We start from the raw sequence: 27,397 nt of genomic DNA, 5'->3' as shown, positions 1-27,397 counted from the left end.
TTTTCTGGAGAAACTTGCTCTCAGACTCATCTTCTGAGTTTTTGTGCCTTGAGAGCCTGTCATCTCACTGCTTGTTGAGTCACAGAATTCCTTCAGGGCAGTAGTGTTTTCTAAGTTTTGGGGGGGTTTTGCTATGGTTTTTTGTTCATCACGCACTCCTACAAAGCATGGAACTAGAGGACGGCAGCTATCCAGTAACAGAGAGCACTTACTGGATTTGGAGTAGTGGGTGCTACTGCTGTTTGGCTGCCTCTTGCTGTCCTTATGTTCTGTGTTGTAGGATCACAGGATTACTCCTGTTAAAAGGGACTTCAGGACCTCACTTCACCTCTGGCTGTCAAATGATTGTGTTACTCAGAACCATGTTTCTTCAGTGTGGTCTTGTACAGTCCACAGCCTTGAAGGTTTTCAACTTTTCTGGGCAGCCTCTGCCACTGCTTGACTGCTCCCACACCAAAAAATCATAGAATCATGGAATAGTTTGGGTTGGAAGGGACATTTAAAGGCCATCTAGTCCAACCCCCCTGCAATGAGCAGGGACATCTTCGACTAGGTCAGGTTGCTCAGAGCCCCGTCCAACCTGACCTTGAATGTTCCCAGGGATTGGGGCATCGACCACCTCTCTGGGCAGCCTGTGCCAGTGTTTCACCACCCGCATCATAAAAAATTTCTTCCTTATATCTAGTCTGAATCTACTTGTCCTATTGCTACAGACCCTACTACTGTCCCCATAAGCTCCCTTTAAGTATCAAAAGGCCACAATTGGGTCTCCCCAGAGCCTCTTCTCTCCAGGCTGAACAGCCCTGACTCTCTCAGCCTGTCTTCACATGAGAGGTGTTCCAGCCCTCTGATCATTTTTGTGGCCCTCAAAAAGCATAACCCTCTCTCTTTTCAGCTTCTACCCAGTGTCTCTCAACCTCCTGCCTATGCACAGCTATGAAAAAAGTCTGAATTTTCCCAGTAACTTCCTGCTAGGCACTGGGTGGCTGCCATTAGGTCTCCTGAAAGCCGCCTCTTCTCCAGGCTGAACAAGCCCTGTCCCCTCAGCCTTTCCTCCCAGGCAAGTGCTCCAGCCCCTGACTGTCGTGTCGGTCCTCTGCTGAACTTACTCAAATTCAGCCATATCCTCCTCGTATGGTGGCAATGGGACCCAAAACTGCACGCAGCAGTCAAGATGAGGTCTGCTGAGGGGGATGCTCTGCTCAGCTGCAGGCTATGGTCCTGTTCAAAACAGCCGGACATCTACTGACTCAGGCTCAGCTTTTTGCCTGCCAGGGACCCGGAGGCATCTGAGCCTCCCCGCAGTGTGGGGGGCTTCCTTGGCAGTGCAGGACTCTGCCCTTCTTGTTGAATTTCCCCAGGCTCCTGCCCAGCCTGTCTCAGTCCCTCCGGAGGGCAGCCCTGCCCCGGGCACGTTGGCTGGTCCCGCCGCTTCGGTGTCATCCACAAACCTGCTGATGCCTCCAGGTCCTCGAGAAAGACGTCAGGCCAGGTCCCAGGACAGACCCTTGTCATACCCCGCTCCAGGTGCAGCCCAGCCCATTGACCACGATGCTGAGCCTGAACATCCAACTATTTTTTCTGCCCACCTCATTATCTAGGCTGTAACATCCTAACTTGGGTAAAAGAATATTGTGTGAGACAGCATTGAAAGCCTCGCTAAAGTTGAGATGAGGAACATCTGCCGTTCCTTCCCTTGGCCACAAAGTTACTGTGTTGTAGAAGGCAGGATTTACCCTCATTCTGCCAGTCACCCAGCTGCTCCCACTCACCACCTCCTGCATGTGCCCAAAAACACGCTCAGAATTTACCTACCTCCTCCACGATTTCCCCAGGGGCTGAAGTGACACCATCTGGCCCGCAGTTTCTCTGATGGTCCTTTTGGCCTTTTTGGAAGATGGGTGCAACGTTTGCCTTTTTCCAGTCATCAGCAAGATGTAAAGAGTGATTATCCCTCCAGTTACATATTTTAATTTTTTTTCCAAAGCCATTTTTACATGGGGATAAATGCTAGTGATCATTGCACCGGCTAAGGCTCCATTCCCAAATCTGTGTTCTTAACTTCCATTATTTAAGATTGTGATAATATTGCCAACGCATGTAAAATTCTCAGGACTGGGCAGCTTGAGAAAAGATCTGCAAGATACAAGCTTTACAGACATGCCAGTGTGTTTATTTTACTCCTTGATCATTTTAGACAGGATACTAACTACAGTGATCAAAAACCACCACTGACCAAATCCAACAGCTAAAACCTCCACCTATTGCCGTAATTAATACATTAGCACAAAGTTTTGTTACCTGAAAATGTTGATGAAGTCAAATGAATTCTTGTCAGGCATGGCCGTGTTTGATCGATTCGTGTTCAGTTAAACATCTAAAATTTTCATGGACCTTAGAAGACGACAAAACTGTCACACGCTATATTTAGAAGGCAGAGCTGAAGGCTACTGCTGGTTAAACAGATGCAAATGTTGCTCAATTAGAACACATCTCCAGAGCAAGGCAGGCGATCAGGTACGAACAGTTCCTTTTCTTTCCTGCTCCGGGAGCAGCCCAGTGACTGACCCCAGCTGGTGAGCACGGATGAGGACCATCAGGGTGCTCAGCACAAGTAGGGTATACACATTTTAATTATATTTTCTCTCAAGTGCCTTTGTTCTAAACAAGAAAATCACTATTTGATCACAACTGGCAGACCAGGGTCGGGGCAACGGATGAAGTGGTGCCACTCCAGTCTGGGCACAGCCACGACTGCATCTCGGGAGACGTCCTGACCCTGGGGAGATGGGCCTCGGAGCGGGCAGGACCAGGAACAGGAGCACGCTGGGGACCTACGGTGCCGCTGGGCTGGTGGACAGCCAGGAGGTAATCTCAAACACGAAGAGTCCTGGAACTCTCGTCTTGCTGTAAATGAAATATATCTGTTGTTGTTTTAATATCCCTCGGCTGCAGTCATTGACAGCAACTGCTACATGTAAGGAAGTTTTCCTTCTGTAACTAAAAGGTACCGTTGAATTGTGTAAGCCTCCAAAGTGAAGGTGTTAGGTCAGTGAAATTTAAGATTCAAAATTTAGCTGTTATTCAGGCACCAGTACCCATCCTGTGTGGTTTACTACAGAATTGCAAGGAGTAGGCACGCGACTGGCCTAACAAGAACACCCAATTCTTCCTATTTTGCCAGGGCAGGACCAGCTAGAACTGAAGTGCTCTACACTCTCTGCGGTCCTCCTCTGAAAAGCAATTATTACTGCATTTAATTATGGTAGGCTGGAGATTCTACAAGCTATTCCACTGCTTTTTCCTAATGAAAATGTCCCTGCGGCAATTCAGGCTTTGTTAGTCCTTTCACTCTTGGGCAGGAGAACGGTCTGCTGGCTTTGCTACATCTTTTTCTGTATTTAGCATTATCAGTTCTGTTTTGCCCAGACAACAGGCATATTAGAAGTAATTATCTTCCTCCCCATGTGACTTAGCAAACTATCTTCATTATACGTTAACCTATATATTTGGTGGGTCAAACTGGCACATCTATGGGAAGAAAAGACACTTTATAACCATCATGGTTTAGCCCTACAACAAAGCAGCTACCTGAGGCACCCTGGTCTGCAGACTGAGACCAAACTCTGCCAAAATAAAAGAGGGTCCAGACTTAACTGACTTCAGCTGGACCAAGCTAGCTATGCATATGAAAGTAGTTTTTCATTAGAAGTAGCTTGCTTATTGCCAAGGCTAGTACCAGCTGAGGACGATTATAGGCTACCCAACACTGCGTTCACTCCTCTTACCAGAATATCACTACAGAAAAGATTCCATCGCTTACGTGCTTGGGAATATTTCCCTGTAATGAAGTAATTCCCTGAAGATAAAAGTATTTCATTTAAACAAGTGGCCATAATAGTTCAATTTGCAGATGCCTGTAGAATAAATGAAAATATCTGGCTTTTCTTAGACCTCTTCTGTGGAGCATACAACAGCTCCAACCAGGGCTGCTTTCAGATTAAGCTATTTGCTGTTCCTAGGATTTAAACTACTAATGTAAATGGTTTCCACTATTTAAGCAAAGTAACACTATAAGCACTATCTCTTGTAATAAGCGGTTCAGAATGACCAAGAACAAGCATGTTTCAGCTCACTCAGTGCCACAAGGAGTGTGCTGGTGCACAGCAAATGGCAGCAGCTCACTTAAAAAACCCTGAAATGTCCTTAAAGGTTCAGTCTTTGTAGACACTGACTTGGAAAACTTCAGAGGGCAAATTGTCCTGTTGAACAATCATGTAACTGAAGAGCCTTGCTCTCAGGCTGCCTTGTGCTGATGCTGAATCTCGTCCTCTCCTCTCTGGAATAGTTTGGGGTTCCCCCCCCCCAAAAAAAACACCCTGGTCTTTTGAAGCTGTTATTCTACCGCCTTACCTGTTACGACTTTGATCAGATGCTTAATGCCACGGAGGGGCTACGACAGGCAGCTCTCGGTCTTTCCACAGCAGCAAGGCTGCCCCAGTACGCGCGTAGGGCCGGAGAAGAACCAGGAGGGACAGGCAGCAGCAGAGGCCGTCGATACGACAGTTTTCCTCTTAGGCAGGCAGAGGGAAGAAACAGGCACTGCAGAAGGCCCGCGCCGTCCCAGGCAGGGCATCTTCTGGCGTCTTGATGAATTTCCAGGCATTGCAATAGGGCTGTTGCTACACAGTAGCTTAATGTACAGAGCAGAGAGGAGGGGTGGGTACATTGCAAATTCTGCCAGGATGACCTGGGATCCAGCCCTGCCGGAATTACCCCTCAGAAATCACCCGAGACGGATTTTCTCAGATCTTCCTTGCTTTTGCGTCCATAACAGTCAACTGCATTAAAACGCATGTACTGATCTTCAAACTTCCCACAAGGAGGTAACAAAAGTACAGAAGAAAACTCTTCCCATAGGATCACACTTGAGCTTGATTCTAAGGTGTGGTGGATACAGGTTCAACCTATGTGGACAAGGCATCACAAAACCGAACACATCTAACAGCTTCGAAGAGCCCGTGGTACAAGCCCCGCAGAATGACAGACAATGTACAACGGGTATTTAGCACGAGGAGAGGGTAACCCCAGCCGCTACAAAGTGCTGCCCCGTTGCAGTTGGTAATTAGACCCGACACCACCTTTGGAGCCATTTGGTGAAGGTTTAAGAAAACACTTCCACCCAAAATCAGTTTCTCCCTCCCAATTCCTGCAGCTGTGCATCAACAGCAGTGACAAATTAATGAACCCTGGGCCCCCCACCAGCCCACCCTGCACATTTTGACTCCATTCTCAACTGTCGGGCTCTCCCCTGCTCCTGCCCCCACCTACCACCCTGTCGAGCAGCATATCAAGAAGAATCCACGCAAGCGCACATCACCCCTCGCTTTCCTAGCTCCCTTTTTCTGCAGGACCCTTCTTTCTCATCCTTCTGGTGGTGCCCCAGCAGTTCCCACGGAAGGCTCTCCTCACCTCCCTGCTTTTGGCAGGGCCGACCGAGCACCCCTCCGTGTCCCGGGTGTCGGTAAAGCCAGCTACAGCATAAACCTCTCAAAGTTGGGCACCTGCCTTGCGGCTCCAGAGGACTCCTAAGCAAACTATGAACCTGCTGCTGCTCTTTGTCCTGCCTCCGAGTCACAATAAAAGATATTTCTGATCTCTTTGAGGATTAGAAGCAACGCAGCCCTGATATTTGGTACCAAGGAACTGCCATCACCTGGGGTCTAGCTCCTCAGCATCATTTTGTATAGTCTATGTAGTGTTAAGGATATTTGTTAACCACATGGGTAAATCCCTCCCACCTTGCGATGAGTTAAAGCCATGTTCTCTCAACTAACTCCTGAAAATGTCACCTCCCCTTCTACCATTCTGCTGCGGCTTTCTGCTTCGTCCGGGTCTTTTCTCTCCAAGGGCTTCCCAGCACCTCCCCGTTCCCCACCACGAACACCAGCCGCATCAAAGCTTATTCTCTGCCATACCTCCTGCCTTTCCTTCAGCAGGGAGGGCTCCGTTTGTACCTCGGCCCAGAGCCATTACGGTTTTGAACACGCAACTTTGATGCTTTCTCCTCTCAGACCTTCCCTAAAGCCGCGTATCGGACGCGGGGACCTGCGAGACCAGCGCCGTCCACGCTCGCTAGTGGAACGGTTCAGGGGTGACCGTGGGGCACGGCACCCCTCTCCCGTCGTGCCAGGTAGGATGCTGCGATTTTGGGGAGGAGGAGGAGGCGTTAAATCACGGAGCCAGTAACCCAGCTGCAGGTTTGATCCCAATTTGCTTCCCGCTTTTAAGACCGGCGAAGAAAATGGTACGGATATATACTTTTAAGAGCTGAAACGCGGAGCGTTGTACCCCAATTAAATACCCTGCTGGTAACAAGCAAGACAACAGCTCTCCCACCCGACACCCCCCCCCCCCCCCACCACCGGCAGCACCGACCCGGAGAACCCAACCGGCCCGGACCCCCCCCCCCCCGACGGCACGGAGCGGCTGCCACCGTTCCCCCCCCGCCTCGGGGAGGGAGGGGAACGGGACAACGGAGCCGGGCCGGGAGCGGCGGCAGAGGGCAGCGCTGACCCGCTACAAGCTCCCGGGGACCCCCCGGACCCCGTTCTCTGCCCGGTTCTTGCTTTAAATACCCCCTTCCCCCGCCCCCCCCCCCGCACGCATTCCTTGCAGTTAGTTCTCGCCGTAAATCCGTTTCCGTAAAAATCACATATATATATATATATTTGTGTGGGTTGGTTTGGTTTTTTTTTTGTTTTTTTTTTTCTTACAATAAACAAATACAGTGCATCTCAGCTGCGCAATTCCAGCGCGCGCCGGCCGCCGCTTTTTAATAATATATTAACGTGTGAAAGAACGAAACCGCCATCCGCTTTAAAAACAACAACAACAACAAAAAAAAAAAAACAAAAACCAAAACCCCCCAAAAACAAGCCCCCCAAAAGACAGGAGGAAGCCCGGGTCGTCCCCAGGGTCCCGGCGCCTTAACGACCCTTCTTCCCCAGGGCGGTCCGGGCGTGTTTGAGCTGTTTGGCCGCCTGCATTTTGGAGAGGGGACAGTACTTGATGGTGTGGGCATTGTCACCGCTGGCACCGCAGAGGGGGCAGGTGTAACGCCGCAGCACCGGGCAGAGGACGCGGCCGTCGGGTCCCTTGAGGATGTGGGTGGTGTAGAGAGCCACGGCCTCCTTGTTGTTTCGGCAGAAGACGCAGACCTGCAGCTCGGGTTTGAGCAACCGGGAGGAGACCCGCGGGTGGGTCGGTAACCGGCCAGCCACTACCACGCCGCCCCATGCGTGGGGCGAGCCCTCCCGGCCCGGGTGTTCTCCCGAGCAATCGAAAACGACGGCGGCGGGGCCGCCGCGGCCGGGGAAGGGGCTGAAGTCGGCGAAGCGCTCCTCCAGCAGACCCTCGCCGTGGTGGTGGTGGTGATGGTGATGATGGTGGTGGTGGTGGTGGTGATGCCCGCACAGGTCCAGGTCGTGCAAGTCCAGCGAGCCCTCGAAGTACGGCCCCGCCGCCTCTTCCTCCTCCTCCTCCTCCTCTTCCTCCTCCTCGGCCGGCGGCACTGCGGCCGCCACCACCACCGAGGGGGGCTCGGCTCCGAAACCCTTGCCGGGGCGCACGGCCTTGGTGATGAGCGTGGCCAACCCCAGGTAGTCGTTCCACGAGTTGAAGACGTTCCCGCAGGCGCTGTGACTCCGGCCGCCGTAGCGGGCGCCCGGCAGGCACTCCACGGGCGGGAGGTGCCGGTGCTGCTCCAGTTTGGCACCGGGAAAAGCCTCCATGGGGGTGGGTGCAGCCGCCCTAGGGAGCACCCGCTCCCCCGAGCGCGGTGCGGGGGGTTGGCGCCGGGCACCCTCCTCCCCGGCCCGGCCCACCCACCCCCCCCCCCCCAACCCCGCACCCCCAGCCCGGGACCGCAGCCGAGCGCCGGCCGCTCCGGTTCCCGCCGGCGCCTCTGCGAGCGCGCGGCGGCGCGCCGCGCCCTCAAATAGAGGGCGGTGGCGGGAGCGGGGGAGCTGGGTGGGGAAGGGAGGCGGCCGCCGCGCTCCTATTGGCCACCGGCCAGCGCCGGTTTCCCCCTCCTCCTCCCCGCCCTTCCCGCTCATTGGCTGGCGGGAGGAGAGGGGTGGAGCGCGGCGGCGGCGGGAGCGGGAGGGGTGGGGCGGGGCGGGGCGGGGCGGGGCGGGAGGCGCAGGTGTGGCGGCACGTGCGGGCGGGGCGGGGCCCGCGGAGCCCCCCCCCCACCCCCGAACCGTCGGGGCAGACCGGTGCGAGGGGGCGAACGCTTTTGGTAAAGGGCGACCCGCCACGGGCAGCGGTTCGGGGCTGGTAAGCCGTTAAAGGCAACGGATGCCGTCCCGTAGGTGCCCGTAAGCGGTACGGGGCGGAGGCGATCTCTTCTTCGGCCCCCCCCCCCGAATAGGTGGGGTGGGCGATTATCACCTCGAGCTAATAAAAGTTTGGGATCAGGCCTCAGGTCAGGTACGTGCGCTCGCTGGAGCGCTGCTCGGGTGCGTGGAACTGGTAGATTCGAGCCCCAAAAGGGACGGGGTTGACCTACAGTATGGCTGCGGGTGAACGCGGAGGGTGCCGTGCGAGGGAGCCCGGATGGCGGGATGGGCACGGGTGTCCCGCGGGCCGGGTTTCGGTGGTCCAGCTCTCAGCCTTCCGAGCGGTGGACGCTGGGCCGTGGTGGGGAGATGGAAATCCCCTTTTCCTGCCCCTGACGATTCCCCTCCGGTCTGGCTCCCCAGAAATCAGATGCTCTGGGAAGCATCACGTGCGTGCTCTTCCATTTGGGCAAGAGGAGTTAAAAATGCGGCCGCAATTAAAAATCCTATTAATTTCCAGCCCCTGGTAAGAGCTGCTGGGCTGAGCGCAGTGGGTGGAGTTTTGTCAGTAGTAAATCTGTCTCCCCTGTGCACGGCCTTGATTTGTAGGTCTGACGGGCGCTTCCCCGGCAGGTGAAGCAGCTTGACGACGTGGTTTGTTTGCAGCTGAAGTCGTCAGGTTTCAGAAGCTCAGATATCAGAAATACCTCCCGAGGGGCTGGTTTCTTGCACCGCAAAGCCTCGATATGGTTCTCCAGCCGCGTGAAGTGGCTGGGAAGCGGGCCTGCTGAGGACCGAGGAACAACGCGGACGGCTGCGGGGAGTAGAGCCGGCTGGAAGCAGCATTTCAGAGCGTGAATGTTCTGGTTGGGAAACGGGGCTCCTTTCAGGACTGAAAACATTTGCAAAACAAGTCCTGTTCCGGAGTCGTGCTCGTGGTGGGATGTGGTTCTGCAGCAGGTGACCGCGGGGACATTTCAGAGTTGTGCGGCGTCGGGCTCAGCCTAGAGCCTTTCTCCGAGACGCCGTTACGTGACAGGCCTTTTCTCTCTTCAGTGGAGCGTTTCAGGGCCTGTCCAGTGAGGCACAGGGACGTTGCCTCTCGGAACACAAACGGATGGCCCGGTTTTCACGAGGGCTGAGGGCTTGCAGGTCGCGCTGGAGCCGGTGGGGAATGGCAGAGGTGACAGATGGGTGAAATGGCACAGGGTGATCAGTCAGAGTGCTTGAGCGTCACATGCTGGGGCAATCGTTGTCGCTCAGCTTCTTCTCTAGACATTTTAAGAGGCAATCTTGGAGAGTGAATAATTTCAAATCACTTCATGCTGTAGCAGCGTAAGTAGCACAGGCAGAGAGGAAAATGGTCCTGTTCCCCTCACTGCTAATGCAGGGAGCAATGAAGAATGTGGAGAAGCATAAAAAATATCCGGACCAGAAAAATACTGTGAAGGATAGATACCTGTCACCAGCAGTGCAGTAACAGCACCCTCTATTTGACCAACAGCTCTGGCAGAGCCCGTGCGCGTCAGCAACCCAAGCGTACGAGCTATGTTGCACAAGTTATTCCGCTGCTTTCCCTGTCCAGACTTTTGCAAATGGCCCCTCACGTTCCAGGTGTTGAGCAGAGACTCAACAGCTTGACTCAGGGGTTGGGTCTCCCTAGTGCTATCAGGCGTCGTCAGACTTCAACCAACCTTGCACCGGCTCGTTGGGTGGCTTGTCACAGTGCCGGGTCAATAGTAGGGAACGCCACTGCTGACATTGGAACAAACCGATGTCTCAGTGAAACTCCTTCATCAGACAGATTCAAACAGAAAATATGGTCATGAAGAGCTGATGGGGAAGTAGCTGCTTCTAGGAAGGATGCAGCATTGGTGTTTTGGTTTTCTTTGAAAATGCTTTTCATTTGAAATGTTGAGAACTGCAAGAAAAACTACTGCTTTGTCCTTAACGGGAGGTTGGGAGTATTTCTGACTCTATCCCAAACTACCCTTTTGGCAACCTTTGTAAGGACTTTGACGGTGTAAGACCACAGCTGTCTTGGTGGTGGTGTCTTACGTGAGTTTTTGCAGCAAGGCTGCACAGTCAACCCTGGAAAACTACCGGCTGGAGCAGAAGTGACAAATAGCTGTTGGCACCGTAAACTCAACACCACGGGCCAAACTCTGCCCAGCGAAGGGGAAAGTTTTCTGCAGTCCCTCAAAGCAGCAAGAAGCCATGTCACACATTTAAGCTGATCCGAGTGCAGGAAGGCTTCAGATCTGCTGGGAGTGAGTAATCTGCTTGGGGGCACCAGTATGGGAGCTCCTGCCGGCCACAGGAATTTGTTGAGCCCAGGATTGCTCCTGGGAATATATATATGAAAACTATGGAGCTGTAGAGCCGTGGTAGTGGACACCAGTGTACGTGCCACCCTGCTCCCGAGGGATGGAGCAATGGTGCTCGGGGTCACCGAACCACGTCTGGCTGCTGACTGCCACGGGCAGAGCCTGTCTGGGCAGCGCTCCCCTGCGTGCCACGGGTTGCGGTGTCCCTGGACGTCGCTGCCTCCCCGGGACACCTCCAAAACCTGGGGGGGTCAAAGCAATGTGGTGCTGCTCTCGTGTATGCTAAAAGCAGGTCAGTGAGGTCTTTGTACAGGGTCGGAGGAAAGATTTATTTCTTCATGTTAAAGGAAAAATGATCTAATAAGTCATTTAACGTGAACGATAGAAGGGTTTAAGCGCAGGGGGTTTTGAATGCATGCAGGACAGCTGTCAAGTTTAGAGAGGAGATTAGCAGTTCATTTGAGATACACATTAGGAAAAAGAGCTTACTCCGGGGGCCTGTTAGCTCCCTTGAGGCTGGGGAGGATTTAGTGTCTGTAAGTGTTGATCTATTGTGCACGTTATGAAGCTTGCCATCCCAGCAGCTTTGATATGTTCCAGCTTTTCTTTAAAACCCCTGTGGATGTTAAAGTGACTTTCATTTAACGTGGGAGATGTTGACAAGCTCCCCCAGGAGGCTGGTGAGTTCTCGAAAGGGTCTTTTAAAATATTAGCTTCACCGCCACTTTTAGATGATTTTTTTTCCCCCTCTGGAATATCAAAGAGCGGTTTGTTTCTGACAGCACTAAAAATAAATGAGGTGTCTGCTGACACAGGGAAGATATGGCCTGTGCTGGTTGGACTCCCAGCCTAGTGTTCGGGGATCCTTTCTAAAGCTTTTGGCTTAGCGGGTGACGCTTGTGTTTGGAAAGCTGAAGTTTATAGCACAGAGTGATCCTTCTCTTTAGAAGATTGGAAGCAGCTGGTGGCACTAACACGGGCGAGTTGGGTTTCGGCGTTGGATGCAAACACAAGTCATGAAAGCAGAGCTTCAGCTTGGCGTCCGCTCAGCGGCTCCGGTGCCGACGTTCGATCCGCCCATGGGCTGACGGCTTTCCCCAGCGTTTCCCTTTTCAAAAGGGAGAAGTGCACGAGGGCTTGCGGGAGCGGCCGTGCTGGCGGGGGGCTCTGGGGAGGAAGCCCCTGCTCCACGTCACTGGTGTGGGGAAGGTGGGGGGCCCTGGGCACGGCGGCTGCCGGGCTTCGGGGCAAGGAGGGCTTGAGCTGGCACGAGGGTGTCGGTAATAAATGTAATGAAATGACTCCAGCCCTTTTTACTGGCAAAAATAGACTGGTATGGAGGGTTAGGGAAGTAAAAGCCAGCTGTGAAATACAGCTTTGCTTTCGGGAATCTTTCTTTGAAGACGTGCTTTTCCTTTTGTTGTGTGGAAGCAGCTGATCCTTCAAGGAGGCGGAATTCTGCTTGATTGCAAAGGAGGCAGTGGTGGTCTCACCTTCCTCGGATCTGTGCTGAGCCCAGTGGGCTACTTCTGCATAACCAAGCACCTTAGGTGTTTCTGTACCAGGGTATCGGACTTCTTCGTGGTGTAGACCGCAACTTTCATGCACCGCTCTGGAGGCAGGAGTGACTGTCTGGATCCGTCATCTTCAGCCGCTTTGGAGTTACATGACAGTCCTCAGGCAACTGCAGCAAATGTTTACCCAGGCAAACAGAGCTGGTGGGGGACGTCATGTATTTTTAGCTGCCTTTTAATTTGATTCAGCCCTCGAAAATGCAGAGCAGCACACAGCGGTAGCCAGCTCTCTAAGAACCGCCGCTCCACCTCTTTGCATGCAGACGACTGGAAAGAGCTGAGAGGAAAAAATGAAGGTGCTTCCAAGAATACATCATTGCCAGCACGATGTTAGTCTCCATTTCATGGGTGTAAAACCAGAGGAGGCGGTTGTAGGTCCCCAGTGAAGCAAAACTAGGCTGTTGGCTCCCAGGTCTTGACACCTAGCAAAACCTCCCAGCTGTCTGTGACTGCAGTGGTATCTGTTCCAGGTTCAAGTGAGGAACTGGGCTGCAAGAACTGGGGCTGTGATCCCAGACCAGCTCCTAGAGAACCATGCAGAAATGAATAATCCTATTTAACGACAGACTTTGACAAATGGCACCGGTTGAAAGACCTGGAGTAAAATACTGATGAGCTATCTCATAACCTGGGCACTGTACAACCTGGTCTTTGGATGGCATGGAGAACGCAAGTAGTGATCATGGAAGTAATGTGCACATCATAGCAGAAAGTTATATGGGCAACCTAAATATGGCTCTGCTTGACTGCTGAGTGCTCGATTCTCCAGCAAAATGACATCCTTTTCCCTATTTCATTTTATCTCTACCAGTGGCAACTTCTTGCATCCCATACGGTTTGAAGATGAGCCTTCAGCAGAGTCCGAACTGCGGTCTGGCAGCATCAGTCTGGCTGTGGCCGTAGCGGTAGGCGTGCATGCATGGGGGCTGCCGAGGAGAAGACAGCTGAGCCCTTTCCAGGGCTGACAGCAAATAGGAGGAGAGTAGACTTCATGTTTTGGGAGCTGACAGTGCAGGGAGGAGAGAAACTGGTTTTCCTCTCCCCCAGAAAAGTCTGTCAGCTGAAGCTGAACTAGTTTTCAGGATGTAAAGTGTTTTCTGGACACAGACCTTTTTTAAATCTTCAGATTCAGAGCACTGCTGAAAGTGTTGGAAATAGTAGCTGTTCAAGAAAGAAAATCCATTACAGGACTATTTTTGCAATCAAAAATGTATCCTCTCTAATTATCGTGGCTGATAAACAGAAGACACTATCAGCTTTTCCATCATCTCTTGCAAATGCATGGAATTTAAAGGAGAATGCAAAGGTCGTAGATGACCAGCCAGGGTTTTGACTTGCCCATCCAAACTACTGCAGAACACAAATACAAGCCAAGAATCAAATGTTTATCAGCAGAAGCATATTTTTCCTGAGGATATAGTAACTCACATTAATATCTCATGGAGAGGAATGTCAAAGTAGCATAGAAATTCATATATACTGTTTATGAGAAAATTAAACAGTTTTTATGAAAACTGAAAAGGTTTTTTGTTTAAGAACAATTCGTGTTTATGCATTTTATAAATACATCAGGGAAGCGTAATAAATGCTATAAGCATTTTGGTTTCTAAATGTCGAATGAGGTTTCCCTCTTACAGCAAATAAGACTCATGTTGAAACTGAGAATCAGGTTCTTCTGTAAAGATCCTGTGAACCTGAAATAGCACAGAAAAAGTGTTCGTTTTACAGTTTTATAATGAATGAAATCAAACTCAATATTATTGGACTTTACTATTACTGGATATCTCAAACTCAAGATGAAACGGCGAAGGCAGGATGGGTGTTTGGGGACCAGCAGCACTCTAATCTGTGCTGAGCTGCTTGACCACAGCTGATGCGACTGCACCCACCGACACCAGCCTGCGACCTGGGCTGTGAGTTTTGAAATGCCGCAGTTGAAATCCTGGCTCATCGGTCTCCGCTTTATCCTGGCTCATCGGTCTCCGCTCTATCTTTGGAGCTTATCGTGGCTGGCAGGTTATTATCGTGCACCTCTGTCAGAGTTTGCTCCAGCAGCTGTTGTGTCGGAGGTTCGTGCTGTCAGTGCCTCTTGGAGGGTCTGGTATTTTGGAGGTTTCACACATCTAAGTTTGAAGTGTTGGTCGGCTTTGCCTGCGTGTAATGCTGTTTCACGCTTTCTTTTAACTCCAGGGTAATAATAACTGAAAACCCAGTTCAGCAAACACTTAAGTACGTGCTTACCATTGCAGGCCTTGCTACAGTATTTGCAGTTTTTGTCGAAGTTGGCAGTTTCTGCTAGATTTCGGGAGACCGCAGAGTTTTTAAAGCACAGTGAGTTGTTACGATGACTTGCAATGGCAGGGTAAAAACCTGTTCGGTTGATCTCAGTGATGAAACTCTAGCTTACTTAAAGGGGGTGGCCAAGAGTTTACGTACTGATTGCATCACGTGCTGCCCATGCTTTCTTGTCTCCTGTGCCAGGTCATGGAAGTGGAAGGCCGAGCCAATGCATTTGGGAAAAAGCAGAGGTTTCCGTTTTGGACAAGTCTTTGGATTCATTGAAAAGAGTATTTCAACTAAAATTTTTGGCTAGACACTCTACATTCCTTTATGTATTCCTCCTCTCCAAAAATTATTGCTCCAGGATATACTTGAGAGAGCTTGATACTTGCATGAGGATTTATTGCTTTTCGTTTCTGAATCGGTTCTGAACCTGAATTAGCAAATGCTAGCGCATATTTCTAATAGCGACAAGAATTACAGCAGAATTTCTGAGGTCTGCCTGGCTGATTAAATCCAGCAAAGGCTCCTGCTAAGCTGCTAGGCAGAGCCAGCCATATCAAGGACCTTAAGACGACCGCAAATTCAGTTCTGAAGATATTTTTATTGTGTGAAATTTTACCAAGCAGAAGACACGTATTTCAGTTGATCCATATAAATGTCATAAACACATGCAAGACAGTAGATAAGTTCCTGATACATTAATTTCACATGGCGAGGATAATAGTATTTGTCCTGACAACTTGATTAAATTTGTAAGAAAATTCCTAGTGAAAAACAGGCATTGCATTTTTTGTCAAGCCGATAAAGTATGATTTAACTGCAAGAGAAAAGCAACCGAAAAAATCAGGCTTGCACTCGAAAACTAGCACTCTTGTTTTCTGTTTTGTTATTTGGTAGAAGGAGTAAACAGAGAGTTCTTCATTGTTCTGCTTGCTTGGTGGTGCTGGTTTTCTTCATCTGAAATTGAAGTTGTCTCTATTGGGAAGAACAGTGATGACCAAGAAAACAGTGAAACAACTGAAGAATACTGAAGTCAAGAAAACACCAGGAAAGAACTCCTAATCCGTCTAAATGTTCTATGCTTCTGATATGTTCTGGCATCTTTTATCTTCTCAGAAGTCATAGTTAACTTTGAGACTTAAGATTTTGGGGAGAGGAGGCCTTCATTAAAGATTCAACACCTCCACCCTGAGATTTCCAGCAAACGTGGTTGGGGACATTGGGTGTATGCTCCAGCTGAACAGAGGAGATTGGGGTTTGGAGTCTGACCTCCTCTGATCTTATGGGAAAAGAGACACAATCTCAGGGAGTTGTTTCTCAGAGCATCTTGTGCTGCGCAAGAGGACGAATGCCCCTCAGGCTGTTAATGTAAACGTCTCGGGTCAAACGCATCTCGGTTTGGGGAGGGATCCTGGAGATCTCTGAGGGTCAGGACTTGGGCTGCAGCGCTGTGCACCTCTTGGGTCCCGTTGCTCCGAGGCTCGGTGCTTGCATCGGGTGAGAAGGGGGGTCCCATGGCAGAGCCCTCTCCCTGGGGAGGCCCCGGCGTGGTTGAGGGGCTGGTGTTTCCCTTGACGTACAATGGTACCCGTGCAACTGGCAGCCACCTCAGTGCCTGGCCAGGGCCGCATGCACAGAAGCTATCATCCACCGTGGCGTGTGCCTCCAAAGGGCTTCTCCCTCGTTCCTCGCCTGCGCTCTTCTCCCAGCTCATCTCGTGCCCATGCTCACAGTTTAGGCTGACACACAAACCCCGTCCATCCCCAAGGCTCTCCGTCGCTCCCTGGACTATGGGGTCCCTCCTGCACCCTCCTGCAAAGAGGTTGGGGCGTAGCTGGCTCCTGCCCATCCGTGCTCCTTACCCCTGGGAGCCCTGGGCACGGATGCCCACAGTTGACATGTGAGATTGGGTGGTCGGTCCTGTATGCACGTCTCTGTGCGCAGCAGTGTGTGAGTGGATTGCGATTTGCACTTCAGCGTTTCACATCCCCTGGGAGCCTGTGTTAAGTTTCCAAATTCTTGTGCTCCTATTTTCTCACAAATCCCGTTCTGAGTCTGACCCTGAGTGCATGGCTGCATTTATGTTTTCAGTAAGAACTATTTTGTTCAAACCTTTGGGTGCTTTTGATTTATTTTTTTTTTTTCCTGAAGGGATAAACCACTAATTATACATGGAAATTGTACCTCAAAGATCCTTCTTAATATTATAATTGTAGTAGCAAAGCAACTGGTATGATTATGTGCATCATTGCACTTTTTAGCCATTAACCAGCTTTTCTTGGTTAATGAAGTTAGTAAAACCTAGAATGTGCTTTGCTGGAATATATCCAGTGGAATCTCATTATCACCTACAAGCCTTTATAATTGGGGTGATAATGTGCAAAATGTTATATTGCTGATAAACGAGATGGGATTAAAAGAGAGTGGAGTTCTGCTCTCAGACACACGTGACAGATCTTGGGATTTTGGTCTGTGTTTGTGGAATGCCTGCAGCCCCGTGTCAAGTTTGGGGGGGTCCATTTCAAGTGAGAGGAGGTACACTTGGAAGGAGTCCAGTGGCAAAATTAATGAGAGCTCTGACCTCTCAGGAAAGGTAGAAAGGATTGGTGCTGTCGAGTCAGGAGGAGACTGTAGTGAGGCATGAAAATGGTCTTAAACGCCTTCAAAGAAGGGAATAATCTGTTCTCTATGATCCTGTTGGATAGGATGCAGAGGAATGGGCTTAAAGCACAGTGAGGGTGGTTGACATTGGGTATTAGGGAAACACAGAATGGATAATTAAGGACTGATTGAAATTGCTTGGACCAGGGCGCCTCGAAGGATTCTCCGCCGTTGGCAGGCACCAGGAAGAGGCGAGGGAGGCATTGGCGGAGGTGGCATGGGTGCGATTGCTCCTGGCTTCAGGCGGCGGGGACCTGAAGCACCAGTGGCACCAGTACGATGTTATTTTATGATTCAAGGCACACGCAGGTGAGACTAATAGCAGAGAGACCAGAGATCTACTTGGTGCTCGCACAAACGCAGACTGGATCTGCCAGGAGGATCTGTGATCAGAATTATACTCACACTCGTTACACGCTTGGAATTACTGTCAGGACTGCTGATAGAAGGGAGAGAAGGCTATCAATGTTATAAAAGCAGAAGGGAGCATTACTGTTTGTTTCCTTGGATGATACAGGTCATAAGGCTGCTTCTGTTTGTACTTGTTTGAATTTCAGCTTGTCCTTTTAGGAAAAAAACATCCAAATGTTATTCAAAAAAACCTGTAATGAAAAAGCATCCTGTCTGTTCCAGCACTGGCGTCAGTAATAAATTCATTACTTGCACTGTTAAAAATGTGCCCCCGTCTTTCCAGTCAGAACTTGTCTGTTTTCAGTGTCAACGTTTTCCCATACTACTTGAGGACCCTGATCTCAAAATTTCATTCTCCCTGTAAACATTGATAGCCTTTAACCAAGTCATCCCTTAACCTCCTCTCTTCATAAGCTAAATAGATTGAGCTCCTGGATCTCTAACTGTAAAGGCTGTTTTTCCGTTCTTCATATTCCTGTCTGAACTTTCTGTAACTTGTCAACATCCTTTATGAATTGTGGGCTCTAAATTTAACACGGCCCTCCAGCGGGAATTACACCAGTAATGCCAGGAGCACAGGAAGATTTGCATTCTTTGCTACAGTACTGTACTCAAATATTGTGTACGACTGAGTAGGAACATAAAAATAGGTTCAGACCTAAGGTTCATCTAGCTCAATATTTCGTTTCTGACAGTGGCTTGTAGTGGGTGGATACTGAAGGGTGATATTTCCCTGCGTAGCCCTCCCCTTATCTTTTTAAAATAAAGACAACAATCTGAAATCCCATGCAAAGCCTTTGGTCTTTATATGGTTTTGGTGTCTAAATGGTCCCTTACGCTTGTCATTTTTCAGCATTTGTATCACGTGCTGCCCAAGGAGTTAAAGTGTAAACCAGAAGATTTGTGTCTTTGCTAAGAGTCTGGGAAAGGATATTTTTAAATCACAGCAGGGCCCTGAGAAGGCAGGGCGAGAGCCGCCATCCAGACGGAGGGACAGCGCGTTCCCGCTCCCCGGGGACGGTGCTCAGCAGTGGTCCGGCTTGCCGGAGGCTGCCCCGCCACCCTTGTGCCGGCAGGGTCAGGGGCTGACACCCCGAAAAGGCAGCGGGAGCAAACGCGGGGCCCGGCCAGGCTTGCTGGAGCTCTGACAGCCGCCACCCGAGTGCCAAGGAAAGAGCGAACACGACGTTCTTAACGTCTCCCCGTCTGTAGTGACTGTGCTGGTGCTTAGCTGATGAACCACTGTGACCCCCAAATCTGTTGTAGCACCTCTGGCTCCCAAGGTGAAGCCCTGCCTCTTGTGCACGTGGAGCTGGGGGTCTCGACTTGGCCCCGTCAAAGCACGTGGGACTTCCTTGCACCCCCTCAGCCATGCGACGCGGCCAGCTCCCTGGCAGCGACAAATCCTCTCCCTCAGTTATCACACCACCGCCTTGTGTCATCCGCAACTTTATTAGAGCCTGATTTCATGTTTTCTTCCAGTAAGGACGTTACATAGCTGAGAATAGATCACTGTGGAACTTCTTGGAAACTACCGGCTGATGATTCCTTGTTTACAGTTGCGCTTGGAGATTTGTCAGCCGGTTTTCAGGTTACTTGCTGTGTGCCGGGTTAGTTCTGTGCTGTTGTAGTTTCTCAGTCTGTGAAGTGTATCGGGTTGGGTGTCATGCAGCATTTTGTGGCATCAGTGTTAGTACATAGGTCAACGCACTTCACCATCTTACAGTTCAAAGACACCGAGCTAGTTCCGTAGGATGAACTTTCTGCAAACGCGTGCCCTCTGCTGAGGCACTCTTGTCTTCCTACAGCCCTTGGGCAGCTGGAAGGATGAAAGGGTGGGTATTTTGGACCATTCCAGTAGCAGACTAACTAAAATAAGGTATAATCCAATGTCACAGAATTTTGTTTATGAAACTTCCAAGGAAAATTTTCGAAGATAGAATCGGTGCTAGAGGGAGAAATGGATATGTTAGCGTTTCAAGCCGTTGCTGATATGCAGATAACCAAAGACATACTTGCTAGTGGTGGGCAAGGCTGGTGATGAGGAAATGTGTTTTACTGCTGGGGAAGGAGATCAGGAAAATCTGTTGCTTTAAGGGCCCAAAAGTAAGAGCAGGGCCAGGTGAGGCCAGCAAGAATGTAGAGATGAGACACAGAAAAAAAATTATTTTAAAATGTTTAAATCCCATTTTCTGAATAGGCAAAACAATTGATGTTATAGGTCACTTAGAAGATGTAAATGCACACGCACAAATGTAAATGCAGATTTCCAGCATGTCCCTGGATCCTGATCCTTTAAAAAGACAAACTCATGACATTCTGGTCCCGCTGAAATTAACGCTAAGACTCCTTCTAGCTTTCTCCTTATTTATTCATTTATTGTAATCATATTATTGAGATAATTGAGATATGAAGAACCGTAGTGACACCATATTCCACTTTTTTGTCTCGTTACTCAGGCAAAAGGAGCAAAAATCAAGGTCATAACTTCCCACTGCTAGGGAAGGGCGAGTGCCACACACTCTAGTTGTGCATTGTTTCCCCTTTCCCCTGGTGTAAGAAGGGAAGGTGGGGACACCCAGGGTGGGGGAGATCTCCAGGATTTTATTACCTCTGTTTGGTGTGGGTTTGTTCTTTTTTAATTTATTTTTTTGTATAAATATTTTATCCATTTGTTACCCCATTTTTCTGGTGGTTTGCCAATTCTGGGCACTTGGATTTTTGTTCGAGCAGCTGAGGAAAGCAAAAATATTTGTTCATAAGTATGTTTAGTTGTGAGAAGATTCAAATATCTGGAGGGATCATCTAGATTTTCTCAGCAGTTTTGTCCTGGTACCAAATTATTATAGTTTTCCAGATGAATATGAATGCTCTTCCTATTTTGAAAAAGAGCATGTGAATAAACATCATTGTTTCCTAAACTAATAAACAACTTTCCTCTAAGTTTAACACCCAGATGTTATAAAAATTGAAAGTGCATGCTACTGAAAGCCAATATTATTGAACTGATTTTATGCAAGGTTATAAAATAGCAACGATAATAAAAAAGGAACAGTGCTGAGATTTGGTTGGATTTTTCTTTAAATTTATGATGCTCCTGAGAGCCTAGATACGCATTACATGTGTACTGGAACCAAAGTGTATCCCTTTGAAAACAGTATACTTGTAAGCTTTTACTGAAAAGGAAGCATTTCACACATGTGGAATTCATCAGTATTTGAACAACAGCTTTAAAACCTTATGGTTAGTTCAAAATGCTTCTTAGTGTTGTTTCAGCAACAGTAGCTGTCAGAACTATAAAGCCAGACTGTCTTGTCCTTGTTGAAATAAAACATTTGAAAATGCTCCTTATAACATTTCTGATTTTTTCCCAGAAATTGTGAGAAATTTTTCAAATGTCACTATTTTATTCTGACACATGCCAAGTTTCACCCGACTCTAGATGTGTTGTGCTGTCACTCATGAAAACCTCACAACATAAATTCACTTGTGCAGAATCCAGATGGTTTCATTTAGATAGTTATTTCGATCATGGCCGTCGCTGTGGTGTGGAGGAATGAAATGACAGCCCCTGCAAAAGAGCGAACAGGAATGAGAGAGGGTTTCATTCATCTGCAAATGAAGAGAGAGGTGAAATCCTTCCTAGAGCAGGGTTGCTTCTTATTAATTGAGTTTTAACAAGTGCCAGGAGCCCCTCTTTTTTACCACTACCAGTTAAGACAGCAGACAGAGCTGCTGTGTTGTTGTTCAGCAATGTCACAAAACATCACAACACTGGAATTCAAAGATGTTCAATGTGCATTGAAATATAATAATATACAAGGGTCAAAGTTACTATGAAATGAAACAAATAGAAATTGAATTAATTATTCTTAAATTCTGGGACTCCTGTCAATGTGGTTATGGCATCTTTGACTTAACCTTGAACCAATTTTGCCAGTGACACCATGCTAATATTTTAATGTATACAGGATCTGTATAAATCCAGAATCGAACTGTATAATCTGTGCTGGGCCGTCTAGGTGGTGGTGATTGGTTTTTCCCTGTGTTTCTTACTGGCTCACTCCATCCCTGCCCCTCTTCCCATTTCTTCTCGGACTCACGTCAGATAAAACGTAACCACGCTTTCAGCATTTCAAGCTTTTTAGACAGGACAGAGATGTTTAAAAAAATCCAGCCCATCTTTAATCTGCTGTTTGGAGAGATACACCCCTGTAAACACTATATGGTGTGGCAAATGGCACCCAAATCTTTGGAATTTTATTAAATGCTGCCTGAAATGCTGTCTGAGGGCAGGCTTTATACACCTTGCTCGCTAGCTACAGATAGCTGCATCTACTTGAAGGAGTTGTTTGCTTTGTAAAATATTCTTCATAATGAGAGTTTGTGGGTTGGATCTTTAAGATTTTAACATGGAATTTTTTGTACTAATTTTTATGTCTTTGCAAAACAGCTAAAATATTTTCTCATGGAGGCTTCTGTTGTTTTCCTTCACTGTTTGCTAACATGTTAGAAAGAGATCAGACACATTTTTTTATTTCATTGTAAAGAGGAGACTTCCATGGAAACCATGGTGGATACTCCAGGGAAGCCTGTCAAGTAGTTTAAGGTCAGAAATCAACCTGCATTTAGGAATGAGGAACAGCGAGCCTCGCAAACGAGCCTGGGAGCGGAGTCGGGAGGTCTGGCTGCCCGTCCAGCCGCGCTGCCCACGTTGGTCCGGGGCAGATGCCCCTCTGCTCTTTTTGGGTGACGGCCATCCTGTAATGACCCATCATTATTTAAGCAATCTTTCTGCAACCATAACTTTGTCATTCAGTTACTGTAGCTATTGACCATGAACACAGAGGCTGCCCGCGTTGGCAGCAGGTCGAGTGTGGTTTGAAGAACGTCGGCGGCGCTGGCTGCGACCGCGGCCGGTCTCTGCCCCCCTCCCTTCCCGTGGCTGTTGACAGGCGGAAAGCCTTGTTTTTGTACATAACCATAATATTTTTGTTCTGCGGCTGCAAAAAAAGCACGCATTATCTAGCAGGGCTAATCCCAGGACAGTGGGAGTCTTGAAGTAGTTTATAAAAAAAAAAAAAAAAAAAAAAAAAGGTGTGTGAAATATGAAAATCTGGGTTGGCTTTTACTCAATCTGTGGAAAACCAGGGGGTAACGTGTAAAAAGGAAGGAGACAGAGATGTGACAAGAAATCAAAATGCACATCGGAAGCAATTTAAAGCAGATAGGGTAATCTTTCTGAATCAGGATGATGGGAGGACAGCGCAAACTTTTGCACAAAAGGCGCTTGAAGGATACACTTGGTACGCTGCGCCATGAATTGTGGAACCGTGTGGCCTGGACAAAGTTGATTTTATACTGATTTCACCCAAGCAGCGCGGTCCACCCATGGGCCAGGGCCGGGCGGCTGCAGCAGGGCATGTCCTCCCGGTCCCCTCAGGCCTTCAGGGAGGCCATGGCCTCCAGCCTTGGGGGATGGTGCGGGCAGGCTCCTGGCAGCGCTGCGGCACCCGGGGGTCTCTGTGGGGGTCCTGGGGTCTCTGTGGGGGACCCGGGGGTCTCTGTGGGGCAGCCAGGGGTGTCCGGTGGCAGGGCCGGAGTCCGCCAGGGCCGAGGCCGGCACAGCCCGCGCTCGCCATTTCCCTGTCAAGGCGAGGCAGCGGAGGGGCTGGGTGAGGCCTGGCAGCCCTGGCCTCCGCCATTTTATTTTGTATTGACATTGCCAAAATGTGGGTTTTTTTAAAATCTGTCAGCTAAAGGGAGGGGCTGAAGGCTGACAAATTATTTAGTGGGGAAGAAAAGGCACCCAGCAGTGTTTTACCTACTGCTGTTGGAGGCAAGCCCCATCACCACCAGCTGGGAAAGAGAGGAGAAAAACCGCCATCTCCTCAGCCTGATTACTGTCTTGGCTTTACTGATGTCTAGTTAGTTACTCGCCTTCTCTTCTTGTTTATTTGTGACTTTCTCCTGGCAACAGCAGAGAGAAAATGTTATTTCACTGTTTCTTTCAGAAGGCAAATTAGATAAAGGTGACACAAACTGTCAGGAGTATCTGGCAGATTGAGTGGTGCCTGACACCGCTCATCTGGTGGGACTGAAAGGGTTCGGCAGCTGCCTGCACGCTGCCAGAGTCTGAGGGAATCCCTGTTGCTGGGGGTGCTACCTTCCGTCTTCGGGCAATGCAGAGTCTTTAGGTGTAGCTGCAACGTCTGTTGGCATAAGTATGCAAACGCTGAAGAAAAATGGGAAAAAGACACTTTTCCTGCCGTGTCAGTGCCCGAGCATCTCAGTCTCTTCAATTTATTTCCTTCTTGCTGCTGAAGGTGGGGAAAGAGGACGAAGACGGACACCCACTTGCAAGAGATCCAACCGGAGGCCTGCCGGAGGGAATGGAGCACTGGGACATCCTGCCTCCTTCCGAGGCTGTATTTTCATTCTCATCATGGTCGTTCAAGAGAACAACCTTGCTGGAGACTCACAGAGTAAGCTGCGACTTAACGAGGTTCATGAGCAAACGTGAGTCACCGAGCGGTTGGAAGGGACCGCTGGAGATCGCCCAGCCCTGCCCCAAGCAGGGCAGCTGGGGCAGGCTGCTCAGGAGCGAGGTGCCCTTTGCTCTTCTGCACGAGAAGAGAAGCCACAGTCGAGCAGGCAGAGCGGTAACTGAAGGTGGGAGTGAAGGAACGCCTGTCACTTGGCACCCTGCGTGGGCACAAAATACTTATTGCCATCCAGCCATGCTGTGCCTGTAACAGCTGCTGTTCTTGCTGGCTTCTCCTTCCTGATGTTTTCCAGGCAGTCTGCTGTTGGGTAGGATGGCAAGACGGAGGGAAGCAAAGAAACTGCATTTGCTGCAGGTGCTGCTGAGATACCCAAAAGACCACTGCGATCCAGCTATTCCATGCACGCTTTTAAAGCTAGCACAGCAGGGCTTTCTCTATTTTAGTCTTTACATTTTGCAAGCATTACTGTGACATTCATCCCACTAATACCTGAGCCAGCTGCATCCTCCTGTGAGAAAGGGCCTTTGTATCTCCTTTTTATGGTGGGGACTCCTAAGGTACAACATGGTTATAGAATTTGTCCGTAGTCACCTACTAGGGCCGTGAAAGGGCCAGAAATAGGTTTGTTTCCCCATCGTGGGCCTTAATCACAAAAAAACCCCTTCCACTCTAGTGAAGCAAGTCACGTCGGGTAGCTGCTTTTGTGCCTGTGTGCATTAGTCCTGCAGTTCATAGACCTCCCTCATTAAATGGTCACATGCTGCAGACTGAATGCCAGGCTGATCTTCCAGCCTTGTGTTTGCAGGCTGGAAAGGCGAATGCTGGCATGGAAAAACTCAGCTTTCATTAGGCACTGTCTGAAATCAGCTAATCTCGTTTGAGTGAATATAGAAACTGAGATACTGTAAACAGAGGGGTTTGGTGCTTGGGGTACACAGGGGGATACAGCCACATCAGAGACAGTCCCAGCTCTGCTGAAGCCAGCAGCAGCCTCCGACTGGCTGGGAAACTATTTAAGCAAAGCCAAGAGAGAGCTGAAGCCGCCGAGCACACAGCTACTGACAGCTGGTAAATAACGATCCTGTTTGGAAACAGTAAATGAATAAAATACATTTGACCTTTGCTATCTTCAGGGAGCTTTGTGGTCCACAGGTAGCAGGAGTTCAGTTGTCACTGCCAAAGCAGGGGAGTTATGGTAAGTGATGGGCTAGTCTTGAAATATTTCTTCTCACGTTACTAAATTCCTTTCAATAGCAAGTGAGCGACGTGTGTTTTCCCCCTCTGGTACCCTGAGCTAGCACGTCTTCACGGTGTGCCTTGCTTTCTTCTGACTCCCTTTTCAAGGCCAGCTGTGGGGACCTGGGTTTCTACTGCTTTGGGAATTGTGCCTACATTTGTGTCTATATTTGTGTGTGTATTTCCTCATGCCAGCAGCTGTCCTTCCGCTGGGTTTCTCAGCAGCACTGAGCACAATGGGGCCTCGTCCCTGCTCCAGAGCAGAGTGCTAATGTGATAGTGACCTATGGCTCTGTAGAATAGTTGCAAGGAGGTATAAATGGTCTTCCATCAGCCCAGGAAGTCTTCACAGCCCTTGGGTTCACCTGTGGTTACAAGGTACATGACAGAGGGCCAGAATCATCTCTGCATCTCATGTCTTCCATCCCCTACATAGCAGCAATAACTTTGAATGGTGCTTGTTTTAGATCGGTCCATTTACAGTCCGACTCAGGCCTCTCTGCAATGAGGGATGTTTTTCTGGAGGTTTCTAGTGACCGTTCATTGCTTCCCAACATGTTGGAGCTGATGCTGCTTGCTCACTGCTTGTCTTGCAGCACAACATCAGGAGATGTAGCTTGGGGGTCCTGCCTGGTTGGTGTGCCTGGGGCTGGTGGAGAGGGCAGGCTGGGGTAGCTCAAATGTACATGGTGCCATAGGTGCAGGACCAGCATGCTACTAGGAGTCTAATTATGTTTGGGGTGTAGAGGAAAATAACTCAAGTGTGAAAGGAACATGTCTTAAAATGAGCATTTTGCTAAATGGATTTGCTCCTCTGATTCATTGCTCCAGTGCAGGCTTTCAGCCTCCCTGGAGTAGCTCATTGTTCACTCATTTTTGCTCTATTAATAAACATGCATAAGCACTTAAATGGAATAATGTGCCTTGTGGAAAAAAAAAATCAACACAACTTGATGTCCCTATGGGGGAAAAAAACTGCAGAGAAAAACAGTGCATTTCAGTAGATTTTTGTTTACTGAAATAAATTTGTTGCTCTTGGGGCATTGCTGTGTGGGGCAAGGGCAGTTTAACAGCTCCTCTTCTTTAACATCTTTTTTCCCCAGATCTTTCCTTTTCTTGCTCCCTTCATACACTGTTATGTTTCATATATGAGTCAGATCTAGTACTAATTTTCTGAGGTTTTGTTTGAGTTGAGGTTAAACCAGTATTTAACAGGGAAGCTAGGCCAGGATTAGAGTCTCACAACACTCATTGTGAACAGTGGGAGATAAAATAACGTTGGAGCAGATTGTAGTTTCGAGTGAAAGAACGGGCTATGTGACATTATGAAAAAGCTTATTTCTGAGGTCTTTGGTCTTTTTGGTGACGTTTCCTCTCCTTGAATGGCTCTAACGTGTGCAGTCACATCACTTGTAGATGTGTTTGGGCATCACCTCCCCTTTTCTCTTCTCCCCAAGTTGCTCCTTGGACATGGCAGGTTTACCTGGATTTTTCTCCCACACTAGAAGAAATCTCGCAACAGCTCTGAAATTCCCTCACCCTGGGGAGTCATTCCAAGAGGTTTTCACCTGGGCAGGTAACAGGTCTCACGGGACCGATCTCCTCTGAGCTCCTGGGTAGAGGTTGTATTTTATACTAATACTGGATTATGGTAATGATGCCACTTTCGAGGAGTTTTCCCGTTCAGCTGTGCTTTGTTTCCAGGCCTCTGTGTGTGTGTGTGTGTGTGTGAGACAGAGGGACAGCCCCTTCCTGAGCACCAGGGAGTAGCACTGAAGTCCCTGCTGCCTTGCCAGGCAAGCCCCCCTCCCAGGGGCTCTGAAGGGTGCAGCACACCTACGGTTTATCTTCTCCCCCTTGGAGAATCCAAGCTGTCCCCTGCCCCACAGCCCTCATTGCTGGGGGGGTCTCTTGTGCCAAGAAAGGGTGCGTCTCTCCTCTTCCTCCCCTGCAGCAGCCCAGGGCAGCCTGCAGCTTCTCCCCCTCTGCCTTCCTTGCCCTGTCCTCTCCCGCTACCTTCCCAGGGTGGTATGCAGGAGGCTTTGGCCATCAGGGTG

At 49.3% G+C, this 27,397-nt stretch overlaps 1 protein-coding gene across 1 annotated transcript; it reads right to left on the bottom strand.

Moving 5' to 3' along the window:
- Window positions 1–6,754: 6,754 nt before the first annotated feature.
- Window positions 6,755–7,877, bottom strand: NANOS1 (nanos C2HC-type zinc finger 1). Its single transcript, XM_049810405.1, has one exon. The coding sequence runs from the start codon at window positions 7,791–7,793 to the stop codon at window positions 6,990–6,992; it is 804 nt and encodes a 267-aa protein (XP_049666362.1). The 5' UTR covers window positions 7,794–7,877; the 3' UTR covers window positions 6,755–6,989.
- Between the last annotated feature and the right edge of the window lie 19,520 nt (window positions 7,878–27,397).

The sequence above is a fragment of the Accipiter gentilis genome, chromosome 9 (genome assembly GCF_929443795.1).
Source record: "Accipiter gentilis chromosome 9, bAccGen1.1, whole genome shotgun sequence".
NCBI classification, from domain to species: Eukaryota; Metazoa; Chordata; class Aves; order Accipitriformes; family Accipitridae; genus Astur; species Astur gentilis.
The sequence above is the reverse complement of the archived record's forward strand: the minus strand, read 5'-3'. Positions and strand labels throughout refer to the sequence as shown.